The 14,721-nt window shown below is 40.4% G+C and overlaps 1 protein-coding gene across 2 annotated transcripts in view; it reads right to left on the bottom strand.

Moving 5' to 3' along the window:
* Positions 1-14,721, bottom strand: part of mgat5 (alpha-1,6-mannosylglycoprotein 6-beta-N-acetylglucosaminyltransferase) — a 104,363-nt gene that overhangs the window by 20,280 nt on the left and 69,362 nt on the right. For both annotated transcript variants that reach the window (XM_086281539.1, XM_086281538.1), the window contains exon 11: positions 6,171-6,304. In XM_086281539.1, coding sequence (XP_086137665.1) covers positions 6,171-6,304 — 134 coding nt within the window. The remainder of the gene's footprint in view (positions 1-6,170; positions 6,305-14,721) is intronic.

Here is a 14,721-nt window from a genome sequence, read left to right on the forward strand (position 1 = left end):
CACAATTTCAGTGATTGAAATCAAATTTCAATCTAGGGTAGACAAACATTAAGAATTACTAAAGACTGCGTTCTAATTGTTTGTGTGCTCCTCAAATATAAGACTGTATGCACAGTGTGTGTGTGTTAGTTCTGCTAGCGTTGTAGGTACACACCCATGGTTTTTATTGGTTTTATTAGCCTCTTTGCTACACTACCAACAGAGGACGTCCAGCTGATGGTCAGGTTAAATTTTTACTTTGAACCGAAATGGGTATTCTTCCTTGTCCCATATCCCTCGTCCTGTAGGAGGTTTCTACCTGTTAAAAGGACGTCTTTCCTTCTCGCTGTCGCCTAATGTAGAGGGTCATCTGATTGTTGGGGTTTTCTCTATATTATTGTAGGGTCTTTACTTTGCAATATATAAGTAGATAAGTATCACACATGGGGCCTGAAGGCCGGAGGTGGAAAAATGTGTTCATAAAAAAAAAAATAAAATTGTAGTCTAGCCTTCATTCATTGCAGTGGTACTAAAGTTAATTCATGCATGAACTGTATCATATACTTGTATTTGAATACTAACACTGTTGTCTATTATATGTGTTATATCTGTATTTAAGATATAATTATATATACTGTATAAAAAGTATAAAAAACGTTTATCAGAAAACTGAGTAATTTCTAAGTTTTTGTTTTTTCGAAATACAGACCCAGGCTTAGTTAAAGTATTTCATCATGTGTACCAAAATTTTATGAATTTTTGTACATTTCAGCACCAAATGCATGAATTTCGCTGCTAAGTATTGTTTCTTTTCAGGATGTCCTGCTTTTCCAGTTGCAAAATACTACAAATGGCAAACTGAATATTTAACACTGCAGATCAACAAAGAAAAGCAATAACAGCTCCCACCTTCTGGAAATGTCTTGAGCCTAATTTAATAAAACATCTGTGACAGGAGAAGTCAATTTAATAACCGCAATAAAAAATGTTTCCAACCCAGCCCATCTCTTCCCTCAAACTTCATATTGAGCTTTAATGTTCGACTCAACTGGATTATCATAGAAGGGGAATCACAATGCTGTCTGCTTATGAGCCTACAAGGGTTAGAGTGCTCTGACTGTGCTGCTTGTGTGAGCTCCGTGTGTGCGTTTGTGTCTCTCTCCCTGTCAGCGCGGTGCGATTCGTCTTTCTTCACCATGTCCTCTGATATGCCGCCAAGGGCCTGCAGCTCTCCTCCCTGTACAGCCCACTCATTCTCACCTTTCTCCATGTTCCCTTCTGTCTCATCAAATGCTCTCGTACACGCTGAATGCTGTGAAATAGGAAAACCGACTAATGTAGCACGCTGCTGCTGTAAGTCAAGGTAAAAGCAATAATCACTCGTTGATGTTTTTAATTAAACCTAGACGCGTTAGAGAAGAATCCTTCCTCTTTAATATATTATAAATCTTCTAAATGTATCATTTTTACTTTTATTATTACAGTTACAATTAATATTGAGTTACTGAACATTAATGGTATCATCACTGCCTGTTCATTGCCCCTTGGTGAAACTGTATTGCCATTACATTCTTAACATTGACCTGCCAGGAGCCACCGACACACAGCTCGATTGTATAATGTGTGTGTGTATGTGAATGAATGGGAAAAGATTAAGGGGGGGGGGGGGCATTTGGTCACTCTCAGCTGCTTGGGTCTGCATTTCTACTCCTCCAGCTATGGGTTGCTATAGAAACAGCTCTCTCAAAGGAAGTCTAGCCATCTTATTTCAGGTCTCAAAAACCAGGACCTCCCTCGCCGTTTCACGTCCAGCCGTGCTCGACCTCGAGGTCAGATGAGCCACCTGCTACCGTGTGCTTTTCAGAGGTCACACACAGCCAAATGAAAAACAGCCAGTTTACTATTAATGAGTAGAGGCTTGCTACTCATCACTGTTACAGAGCCAAGGACTCAATGCAATATAAAAGAACTTGTTTAGTTCGCTCATGTGTTAAAACAACACATTTAAGTGTTATAAAACAAATCCATAAAGCTATACAGATGCTGATAATCCTGGTACCTAGTACGTTTCATGCATGTTGATTAACAGACATACGATCAGCTACGATCCCTAGAGTAAGATTTTTATTAAAGAGATCTACTCATTTCCACCGCAGTTTTCATAATCCTGGTCAACACTAGGTGCAGCACTCACAGCTCCCCCGACTCTAAACTGCTCCCAAATAACCTGTGACATGTTTTAGTTTTACACAAGACTTCATATTTCTGTTGCCCAGGGGTGTCGTCTGGCAAACAGCTAATAGGAGCATAATTGTATATGTATATGCCTTGGTGCCACCCTTCCAGTTCATCTCCACCTTTTTCGTTTTTGCTCACTTTCCTCTCTTTGAGACAAATTTCTTCTAACATGTAAAGAGTTGGTTTGAACAGTGGGTGAATGGGGCTTCTGTATTTGATATTACTAATGTCACGTAGAGCCAAGAGTAGAAAAATACAGTGTGAAATGGAGCATTTAGAGGAGTATATGCGTATATAAACTGACCTTCTTATTTAACGTGTTGGCCATGCTTAATATAAACATCCAACATGTCCAACAGAACACATAAGATAGAAAATGAGGAGATATAATGATTGGTTTCTTTTAAGGGACCTTTGCTGTAACCGTCTCGGTCACTGTCTGCACTTAATGAGCTCACAGTTATTTCTATTTGCAACATTTCAGCCAGACAGACCTTATCACGCATGAATTTTTCATGACACAGGGAATCGCTTCTGACACCAGTGTTCAGGCTCTGAGTATACATCCTCTCTGGAGAAGGATGTAATGAACATGGAACACCTCCCCCTCTGTAAGCTCCCAGCATGTGTGTTTTTTTCTAATTAAATCTCTGCGGGGTTTCAGAAAGACTGCATTTTTTTGTTCTGTACCCCGTGTTCCCACCAGATTCCCGTTTGGAGGTACAAATATGGCACATGGGTATCGCTCTTGCCCACGTGAAAGGTTTAATAACGTGTATCTTGCAAGATTTTTTGGAAAATAGCTCAAATTATGTAAAAAAAAAAAAAGACAAAAGAAAAACAAAAGTACGTATAACATTCAAATAATCTACACAAACGTTATATAAGAGAGAGCGTGCGTCCCTGTGATCGATCTACTCCACACACTGCGTCCCATCACATACCTGTGGGATGAAAGTGACCATACTTTCAAACAGCTCTGTTTTACATAAAGTCTATTACCCACCAAAACCCCACATTAAACCTGCCTGTGCAGGAGGCTGGCTCCTGTTTGGGCCACACATTTTCATCCTCAGTGTCCACTTTCTTCACGCTCCTTTGCTGTTTTGGCTCAATAAAACAAAAACATTTGATAAGACTTGTCTAGAGATCAGCTTTACGCTCACTGAGAGCAACAAATAAATAAAATAAACGTGAATGTACAAAGCGCTGCTGTTCAGATGACGCATAAGAAGCTTTTCTTTTTAAAGCAGTGTGAGCTCTGAACTAGTGTGGACATGGGTTAAAGGGGATGCGAGAACAGAAGCAGAATTTCACCACTTCCTCTTCCCGTCTCCATTAACAGCATCATTATACTCCTTATGCTTCTATGGCAACATTTTCCACCAGTGATTTAGTGGGCCAACGTAATCTATAACAGTATATTATGATGGGTTGTTTTATACTACAAATTAATTCTGCAACAAAATAATTTTTTAATAAAAAAACAATTAAAAAGTAGAAAATAGTGAGTGCAAGAAGTACATCTTTTATATACAGTTTATCATCAAACCCTTTCCTTTAGTTGCAGTCTGAATTATTTCACTGTTAGTTAAATAAAATCGTGTTTTTCACAGGTTGAATTTACCTTTAATTTGACTCAAACTCATAAATCATACATAACAGGTAATAATAATAATGAGAAACACTGAAGAAAGGAATCGTAATGATAACAAAAAGTAGACAGCTCTTATTGGGAATTGTAATTTAACGCCAGAAATCATTATGCCTCTTCTTACAGCAGGTCTCACTTTCTACTTTAAAAAGAAGATACGTCATTTTGAAATGAAACCTCTCGAGTACATAGAAGGAGATGGCAGCACCGCACGGTTTAAGTGAACAAGGAAGGGAAACGCAGTAAGCCAGTCAACTCGTTATCAGTCAGCCCTAAAACGGCCCTTTAATTAAAAGCAGGAGGTAATGAACGCGCTCGGGAGTCTGATTAGCAGCTAATGCCCCTTGCTGGGAGCTGATGGGCTTCCCCGTCTGCCCTTTTAAAGCCAGACTGAATGGCACAATACTGTGTGTAGTGACTCACCAGAAGAAGCCATCAACCGCAGCAGTACACCTCTGGATTAAAAACTGTAACGCCTCGGGATTTACAGACTTATAAAGTGGCTTGGAAGTGTAAGTGTTGAATATGTTTTACATTAGGAGGGCTCTTTTTTTTGAACTTCTTCTCACTATCCTCTCTGAGGATGAATCACCTCAGTGGTTGGCATAATAATAAGCCAGTCAGCTACTAACACCCTCAGCAAGCCAGCAGGGAATAATAATAATAATGATAACAATAACTAGATAGATAGATAACGTCAGTGCTAAGATGAAGCTCAAAGTGTAATTAAAACTGTAAGTGCAAACAGGTAATTACATCAATACAAACGGCTAAAATTGTTAGCTAGATGCATTTAACAGAAATGAGCATGCTAACAACGTCACATTCTACCACCGGATGTAGCACGAATTCAAACAAACACAAGTTTCTTCGTATGAAAACATGACAGCGTGAACATGTCATTACTAACCAGTTGACTGTGTAGCAAGAATAGGCCAGCGTGCTCTGCTAGAGCACCACTGTGTGGAAAACGAGGACTGTCAGTTACCGATTACTGTACTTTATTTGGATTGCGGTGTTATATTTTGTGCGTAATCTATTTGTGATGATAACTTTGGGGGATATTATGCTGCCTTTGCTAGAGCAGCTAAAGTAATATTTAACTAATGCAACACTTAGTTGATTATTGCAAGTTAATTTAGGGACTAGACAGCAGCTTGTCCATGAGTTAGGTAGCTAAGAAGTATTAATTTAGCTGATTTAATATTTCACCACAAATATTAACTTCAAATTAATAATCACAGTTTTCATTGTGGTGCATAACGACACATCGTGTTGCTGTTCTTAGGAACAAAATCCTTTCCATCAATATCCTCTACACAGTGCAAAGTGTATGCTTGCAGACAGGGTCACTCTCTGTCAAGTGAAGGCTGTCTGCGCTCTGTTTTATTCCAAAGCTGAAGTCTGCCGACGCAGTAAGAGCTGCTGAGAACTGTTCTCTCAGATTTTCCGAGACACAGTAAAGGTATGAATAAAAAAAACAAAAAACAGTACGCATATTTTAAATGAGCTTAAAGGCAGCAAGTAAAGTTAGATAAAAGCAAGTGGAACAATCCACAAGAACAGTATTATTTCCAGAGTAAGATCATTAATCGGTTAGGTTGGGCTTATTATTTAATCCTCCACATCTTTATCACACTGCCTCCTACACGAGGACAGTTCTCTTTGTAGCATCTATTATTATCCCATCGAGTTCAGACATCTATAGAGTCAGTTGGATCTGGAGCAACCCACTCAGAAGCATACGTGGTGTCAGCTGAAAGCTCATCAAGGCCTGGGTACTAATCCAGCCATCCATGTCGAGCCAAACAATGTTCAAATCTCCCCAAAGTCTCCAAGCCATTTTTGTCTAGGATACAGTAATCCCTTGGTCTCTGTGCTGCAGAGTGAGCATGCATTTGAATATATTAAAACCTCCACCAAGGAGGTGATAAGCTGAATTTGAGCTCCTAAACCAGACTGCTATTAAGTTTCCTGTGAAAGTTTCACCCAAGGTTGTTCAAAGAGTTTCACTGCAGAGCTCTCAGAGGGCTGACAATGGGTTATCCTTGGTGCATTGGGCTTCTCTGGCATGCTTAGTGAAGTCTGTCCCTGTCATCTTCACAGGGAGGACATACATATCTAACTTTGTGCCCATTTGTAACTGTTAAAAAGGTGGAATCTGGAGGTGTATAGACACAGTGACTGCAAGCAGTGAATGTAGATCATAAACATGTGCAAAGAAAAACATAAAGGCACATATAAGTAACAATATAAATGAATTTAAGTTTAATATAAGAGCATTTAAAGATGATGTTACCTTCCAGAAGTTGTCCACCTTGCCATAGACTAGTGACTGATTCTGTCTCTTAACGTCATCGATGTGCTTGATGTCACTGGCGTTGAGGTGCTGCTCCACAACAAAGCCCAGGAAACTGTTGTCTGGGGTGTGAGCTGCGACAGAACGGGGGAAAGAATATGTGAGCAATTCTACAGAATTGGTGTCATTTGTACCTGACAAAGGTCAGCTTTGCATTTACGTGTAAAGCTTTTTTGGTGCCATGTGACATCTATCTTTGTCAGCACACCACGTGGCATCGTTCAACATTAACCATGAGACTTCATTGTTAACTGTCCTGAAAACCTGAGACTGACTGACTGAAAGACCACGTGCACTTAACAATAACTAAACAATAAATTTTATTTAGAAGACTCTGATGATGTCACTGCATCAGGGCTTGAATATGAAAAACAAACAAACAAACAAACAAACAAGGAGGACGATAAATGTTTTAATTTCTCTAAAAATAAAACACACTTAAATTGATCAGAGGTGAGCTCTGCCGGGAGAGAGACCAGCGAACACTGCATCCTGGTTCCTTTCATTCCACTTCTACTCAGCGTTGAGTGCGGAGCCTGAAGCTGGCAGCGTTTTACCTCACTAGCATCTGCCTTGTAAAACAAGTGTGAAGACAAGGGTTTGGAGCGCGGACAGGAAAGGCTCAGTCAGGAATTAAATGGCCTAATAACATCATTTAAAACGAAATAACGGAGCACTACAAAGCAGCCCGTGCCTTCACCTCTGGAAGCGAACGGAGCGAGGTTGTGTTGGGGAGGCGGTTGGCTGTGCATTTGTGGTTTGAGCTGGAGCTCCGGGGAGCCACTGCGGTCAGAGCTTGTTCTTACCGCAAGCTTATTACTACAAAGGCAAACTGAGGTCAGTCAGTCAGGGGAGACGGAATGAGCTTCAGGGCAGTAAATAAGGGAAAGATTGAGAGAGGAATTCAACTACCTGCCAGCACTTAAACAACTCAAGTTCAAGCGCTGCAATTAAACTGTGGATTAATAATACTTTATGTAACATGAAGGAATATATTGTGACTTTTGACACGTGATGGCAGGAATACAGAAAGCATGACTTTTCTCAGTTCTACAAGTAAAACTGACGTGTTCTTTGTCATGGTGATGGGTGGATTGGTACAGCATCCCGCTTAAGAAAGAGACAGTGTTTGCTTTTGCCATCTCACCGGGCAGGTCACATATTGGCTCACGCTTAATACGTTTAGGCAAACAAAAAAAAGAAAAGGGAATGGCTATGCAGAGTAAAGCAACAGTCCACGCAACTCCTGAACGATGGCAAAAATATGCAGTCACATCCTTTTCTGCAATGACTTGAAAAGGGCGCAAGGAGACAGCAGTTGTTACGGTCTGCCTGAACATAAAGCAAATACAGATTTCAAAGTTTCCATGACTGTGCTGAAATATTTCATTTGGGACAGTCATCACACGCGCCTCACCCGTTACACGTCAAACTCTTCACTTTGGGGAGATGCACAGATAAGCAGCTTATTCTTTGGGCAAAGTGCTGCTTGGCGAGGGTAGAACACTATCATGCGATTTCAATTCCTGTCTATTACAGTCAAAACTATTGCTCTTCACTTCCTAACATGAAAACACAAAGGAACCTTTGACCCAACATTACAGGTGATTCACTTTGTGTGAGGAGTGTGGGAGAGTGCAATAACGTGGGAGTAGCTGTTGTGGAGATATTGCCACGTCTGTACGAGGTGTCAGTGTAGGAAGGAGTCAAGCGCCACTCCCACAATACACAGTGTAAGGTCAACATAAAATTGCTGATAAGCACCGATCTCTTTAAGCATGAGAGCCCTTCCCTGTGACATTTAAAGGAAATTTGACAATAGATGGAAACTGCCACATCCCAAAGACTTAAAATTCAGGATTTCACATCCTGTTACTTCAGTTGTGACCTTTTTGTGTGTTCATTTGTGAGTCAGTCAACATTATCTGTGGATTATCCCTTTAATCTCTTTTACTCAGCTAACTGTCGTCTGTGGGAGGGAAAGAATCAGAGAATAAAATGTATATTTTTGATCATCGTTACTGTGTTACGGTCATTGTACTGCTCCTTGTTTATTGGTGTAATCCTTTAATCCTTTGCATTTATGTTTCCTGAGTCCCTTCCTTTTTAATGTCCTCCTATATTTATGGGCTCAAAATGTGGTCATAAATATTTTGTACTTGTAAATCAGTTTTGTATGTGTAAAAAGAATTTGTGTGTGTGTAAAAAAGATTTGTATGTGTAAAAAGAATTTGTGTGTGTGTAAAAAAGATTTGTATGTGTGTAAATCAGTTTTGTATGTGTAAAAAGAATTTGTGTGTGTGTAAAAAAGATTTGTATGTGTAAAAAGAATTTGTGTGTGTGTAAAAAAGATTTGTATGTGTGTAAAAAAGATTTGTATGTGTAAAAAGAATTTGTGTGTGTGTAAAAAAGATTTGTGTGTGTGTAAAAAAGATTTGTGTGTGGACTGTGTGGACAGTTTGAAGCTGGAGGATCTCTGTGTAAATGATAGAAGCTAGGTCCCGTAACTTTCAGCAGTTGTTGAAAGGATAACGTTGTGTTATATCAGTGGTTAGAAATACCATTATTACTTTAGGATTAGTTTAACACAAAGTCAGGGCTGACCCGGGACCATGGCTGTGAGTCACAGTGGGCAGCATAAAAGTCCTTTCACATCGGACGCAGGATGTGCTGCTAATGCTAACTAAAAGCAAAGGATCCAGAATTTGTTGCGCTGGCTGCTGAGCTCTGTGGGTTTTTGCAGCAGCTCTACCTGTACTAGATGCACCTGCTGCTTGTCTTTTCTATCTCTGACTTTATGTCCTCTACAAGAGTTTCTGGGTTTTTTTTGCTAGTTCTTCAAATGTTCAATAAAAACATGTATGCTAATTCATAACAAAGAAAGCTTTGTAATGAAGACCCCCCCCCCCCCTCCCCCGCGGTCCGCAGTGCTGTTGAAAAGCCTGTGGAAGTCCCTGTATTAAACACGTAGACCTGTGACACACCACCAACCTCGGACGACCACAGACTGTTTTCCTTCGTGGTGATGAAGGAAAACGCTGGGTTGGCATGTAAAAGGGCATTTATTCCCTTCAAAGACCTGCAGTTCAAAAAAAGCGCCCCTCCGACAGCCAAACCCATCTGTTCTCTGATTGGATTGTTACATTTGTGATTGACATGACCATTGAACAATCAGATGAAAGGAAGAAAAATAGGGTCAAAATTCGTACAAAATTTGGCATTAGTAACTTGCAGTCCACACACAAATCTTTTTTACACATACAAATCCTGATTTACAAGTACAAAATATTTATGACCACATTTTGAGCCCATATACAGGGTGGGCCATTTATATGGATACACCGTAATAACATGGGAATGGTTGGTGATATTAAAGTCCTGTTTGTGGCACATTAGTATATGTGAGGGGGCAAACTCCTGAAGGTGGGTGGTGACCATGGTGGCCATTTAGAAGTCGGCCATCTTGGATACAACTTTTGTTTTTTCAATAAGAAGAGGGCCATGTGACACATCAAACTTATTGGTAATGTCACAAGAAAAACAATGGTGTGCTTGGTTTCAACGTAACTTTATTCTGTCATGAGTTATTTACAAGTTTCTCTTTGTTCACAGCCATTGACATGTCGAAGAGGTTAACACGTGAGGAGCGGATCGAAATTGTGTTGATATCTGGTGAACGCAGTAACCGGGTCATTGCAGCAGATTTCAGTGCAAGACACCCTACGAGACCACCCATCTCCCATGCTACAGTTAGCAAACTGCTTGCTAAGTTTCGTGAAACTGGTTCAGTGTTGGATTTCGCCAAAATGTGGACGCAAGAAAACTGTCAGTAATGAAGAAACATCAGTGGCTGTCCTAGCTTCATTCAGCAAGAGCCCACAGCGTAGCACTCGCCGCATGTCATTGGAGAGTGGCATTAGTCAAACATCCCTTCGGCGGATATTAGCTACTCACAAATGGCACCCTTACAAACTCCAGCTACTGCAGCATCTCAACGAGGATGACCCAGATCGGCGCACAGAATTTGCAGAATGGGCAAAACAAAAATTGGAACAGGACCCTCAGTTCACGCAGAAGATTTTGTTCAGTGATGAGGCAAACTTTTATGTGAATGGTGAAGTTAACAAACAAAACCACCGCTATTGGTCTGACACTGACCCACATTGGATGGATCCCTCCAAGACTGTTGGAACAACAAAAGTGATGGTTTGGTGTGGTATATGGGGTACAACGATAGTGGGTCCATTCTTCATCAATGGAAACCTCAAGGCCACTGGATATTTGAAATCGCTACATGATGATGCGTTTCCCTCTTTATGCACTGAAGCTGGCACGTTCCCTGAGTTTTTCCAGCAAGATGGTGCACCACCACATTATGGGTGCCAGGTCTGAGCATTCCTAGATGAACAGTTTCCTGGAAAGTGGATTGGTCGTCGTGGGCCAGTTGAATGGCTCGCAAGGTCTCCCGATCTGATCCCCTTAGACTTTTATCTTTGGGCTCATCTGAAGGCAATTGTCTATGGTGTGAAGATACGAGATGTGCAGCACCTGAAACTACGGATGCTGGATGCCTGTGCGGGCATTTCTCCTGCGGTGTTGCTATCAGTGTGTGAAGAGTGGGAGAAGAAGGTTGCATTGACAATCCAACACAATGGGCAGCACATTGAACACATTTTATAAGTGGTCAGAAACTTGTAAATAACTCATGAAAGAATAACGTTACGTTGAAACCAAGCACACCATTGTTTTTCTTGTGACATTACCAATAAGTTTGATGTGTCACATGGCCCTCTTCCTATTGAAAAAACAAAAGTTGTATCCAAGATGGCCGACTTCTAAATGGTCACCACCCATCTTGAGGAGTTTGCCCCCTCACATATACTAATGTGCCACAAACAGGACTTTAATATCACCAACCATTCCCATGTTATTACGGTGTATCCATATAAATGGCCCACCCTGTATAGTCCCTCCAATCCTTCTTTTACTTTACTTCCTACTTTTTTTTGCAAGTCAGCTGCTCACTCTCTCTGTTTATACTTCCCTCCTTTGTGTTTTTCCTGCCCTCAGTAATGTTTTGACTAAATTTACATGTGCCTTACTATCCATGTCCCTGGAGTGTTTAATTCAACTGATTTGCCACTTAACTCACGTCTTTTCACTCTGTTTGTTTATACACTCGCTCCCCTTATCCCCAACTGGTCGTGGCAGACCTCCTTGAGCCTCATATTGTTAAAATGGAGTTTTTCCTTCCCACTGTCACCAAGTGCTTGCTAATAGAGGATTGACTTGATTCCCAAGGTTTTCTTTGTCCTATTGTAGGGCCTTTACCCTACAATACAAAGGGCCTTGAGTGACTGTTGTTGTGATTTTGCACAATATAAATTAAATTAAATTGAAAGTATATTTAGTCGGGCTGTGATCTGGTGTCCTGTTGGCTGCTGAACATCTTCTCTGTATTTGGAGCTACTTTACAAACATTGTTACCGTCGTGACAGTAAAAGATTTTTTGAGAAAGCAGAAACATATATTTAAAGTCATTGACAGCTGTTAGTGTAGAAAGGATAACAAAGCTTGGTAAAAGCTAGATTGGAGAAAACCTTGGAGCAGAGGTCAGTCTTCATAATTACTCCAAGAGCTGATTGACGACAAATCTCATATTTAACATTATATTTAAATACGTATTTTAATATAATGTATTTTTACATAGTCAGATCCAAAAAGATGCCCACTCAGATGATAACAAGAGACTATGATGGTTTTCTAATGCCAAAGAGGCGGAGGTGTCCTGAGAACTTGGAGGAGACTGAACTAACACTCTTCCATCAAACTGTGTAAACAGGACAGGCTATTAATTAGTGTTCAGCCTTCTTGATGCACTTGGTAACAGATGCTTCTTGTCCCACAAGGGCTGCTACTCAAAATGTCACTCAACTTGCCACAGCATCATTCGCTATTAGCTAACAAACAGCCTGGGAGGACAGCGCTGTCGGAGAAGCACTTGCTCTGAGCGCCAGAGGTGAGGGAGCAAATTTGCTTTCTAAGGAAGCCTAGACTTACTCTGTTAGATTAGCAGTCAATATAGGACTCTGAGGAGAAAGATATCTTTCTGGGATATTTATTGCCTAAAGAAGCAGTAAGATCTCAGTAAATTCTGACTATTCGTCATCGTACAATGGCTCCTGCACAAAAAATATCAGACAAATGTAATCCCAAATTATAAACTAGGGATTATGTGATTAGTGTTGGCCCAACAAGAAACTTTTATTCTGCTGGCCAGACAGAACTGCAAAAATGCAACATCAGCGCTTAAATCTCAGACGCTTTGAAAAACCTACATCAAAGACTTCAGGGTCTTACAGCATCTCTGAATGGCCCTGAAGGGGGAAAATAAACAAGCTACATCTGCAAGTTTGAGATTTTAAATCTCGAGTAGAGTTTGGATCTTTTTGAATTCAGTGAGGAAAACTGAAAGGGTCCCTAACAGCCTTTCTTTCTCAGCATATTCTATTTAGTGTGATTGAATGGAAGGATAACATTAGGAAACCATTAGTATAAATTGATACAGCAGGTCTGCAAAGTAAATCTCTGCTTCTTAGTTAGGTGTTCTTTAACTACCAACCACTTACAGTATAGGCAGAACAGAACGAAATAGCCATATTTGCGTTTCTCGGCAGCATTCCTATATTGTCTGAAGCTTCTCCTCCACTGATATTATAGAAATCCACTACAATCAATCTAAATGATCATCTGTAAAGGTTTCAAATGAAGCAGGGTAAGAACACACTGTGAGGCGCTGAATTACATCAAAATAACACCCTCAGTGTCCCCTTCACTGCGAGCATTGCTAAACAGAAACAGGCACACGGATTCTACTTGTCAGGAATTACATTTTCTTGTCAGGGACAAACATTTCAAAGTAATGCAAATTTCGTTGTACATGTCTAATGACAATAAAGGTCTATTCTATTCTGTTCTATCCAAATCTATTTTGACATAGCGACGTGGTGTGATAAAGTATTTAGCCCTCTTCCTGGTTTGTTATTGTTTTATTTTACCAAACAAATTGTAATTTTACACAAAGACAACCTGAGTAATTCCAATCATGCTGTTTTTAAATGATTTTTTCATTAATTAGGGAAAAAAATTGTCCAAATCTACCTGGCCCTGTGTGGAAAAGTAATTGTCCCCTAACCCTAATAACTGGTTGTGCCACCCTTGGTAGCAAAAACTGCAATCAAGTGTTTTTATGATAACTGGTGATGAGTCTTTCACATCTTATTTGCAGAATTGTTTTAATTTAGCATGAATTGCCTGTTAAAGGTCGTGCCAAGTCCAGGCTTTGATTAGTCCACTTTAAAACCTTCATTTTGGTGTTTTTTTGGCAATTCAGATGTGGATGCCTGGTGTGTTTCACATCATCGTCCTGCGTAACCCAAGTGCTCTTAAATTTTCAGACGGTGAACTGAAGGCCGGACACATTGTAAGTGGTCCAGGTGGTAAAACAGCTAAGCAGGCCCAGACAATCACACTACCACCACCATGTTGGTATGATGTTCTATTTATGAAATCCTGGGTTAGTTTTACACCAGATGTAACGGGACACAAAAAGTTCAGCTTTTGTCACTGAATGTTTTTTTTCTGATGTGCTTCCCCTCATAAACAGGACGATTTGATTCATTTACTGCACAGCCACTATGGCCTAACCGCTGATTAGAGGAGTCCAGCTATGAAGCTGAGAGTTTTTCCTCTCATCATCTTGGTATTTTGAAAATGAATGTAATGAGCAAGGAGTGGCTTTGACTGATAAACTGCACGTCATCAGCTAACGGCTTGTGATTGACAAGTTGTTAGCCAATGAGCCAATCAGCTAACCCCGGATAATCCTCCCTTCTGATACTGACTGACTGGAAAAGCAGGTGCGCTGGTTTGACCGAGGGCTCTCGTTTCATTGTTGTAAACAGATGCTCTTGTACTTTTGATGCCATGTAAAGTAGGCGTGCTGAGAGGGAAAGTCAGAGAGCAAACAATAGATTAAAAGAAATACTTAAGACAACATGTGTGGCAGCGCCATTATCAATCAAAGCTCTCAGGGCTCTCCCGGCCAAGCAGACATCAGGGTCAATTACGTAGTTGGCAGAGGTTCAGAGATAAATGCTATCATCTGCTACATTTGACCTCTGACCAGTATTAATCATGATTTCCATGAAGGATTAAACATTCGGTAGCAGAGCAACACAAAGGAAACTGGGCATGAACATACGGTGGATAAGAACCTATTATAGTGAATGCAAATCTGAGGGATCACCACAACACAGGAATAGATGAGCCTCGCTGCATCTGAAGGCTTTCTTTTTGCTTTGTTAAGCAAGAACAAGAAATGTGCTCAACAATGCAAATTACTTATCCTTGCAATGTTTAACCAATTAATAAAATCCCCAGTAGCGTCAGCAATGTTAAGTGATTTAAGCCCAGAAAAAAAGAGATCTAA

This window comes from Aulonocara sp. 'chitande type north' Nkhata Bay, linkage group LG23, assembly GCF_057382095.1.
Source record: "Aulonocara sp. 'chitande type north' Nkhata Bay isolate Kocher_YH1m ecotype deep benthic linkage group LG23, A_spYH_male_GT1.1, whole genome shotgun sequence".
Taxonomy (NCBI): domain Eukaryota; kingdom Metazoa; phylum Chordata; class Actinopteri; order Cichliformes; family Cichlidae; genus Aulonocara; species Aulonocara sp. 'chitande type north' Nkhata Bay.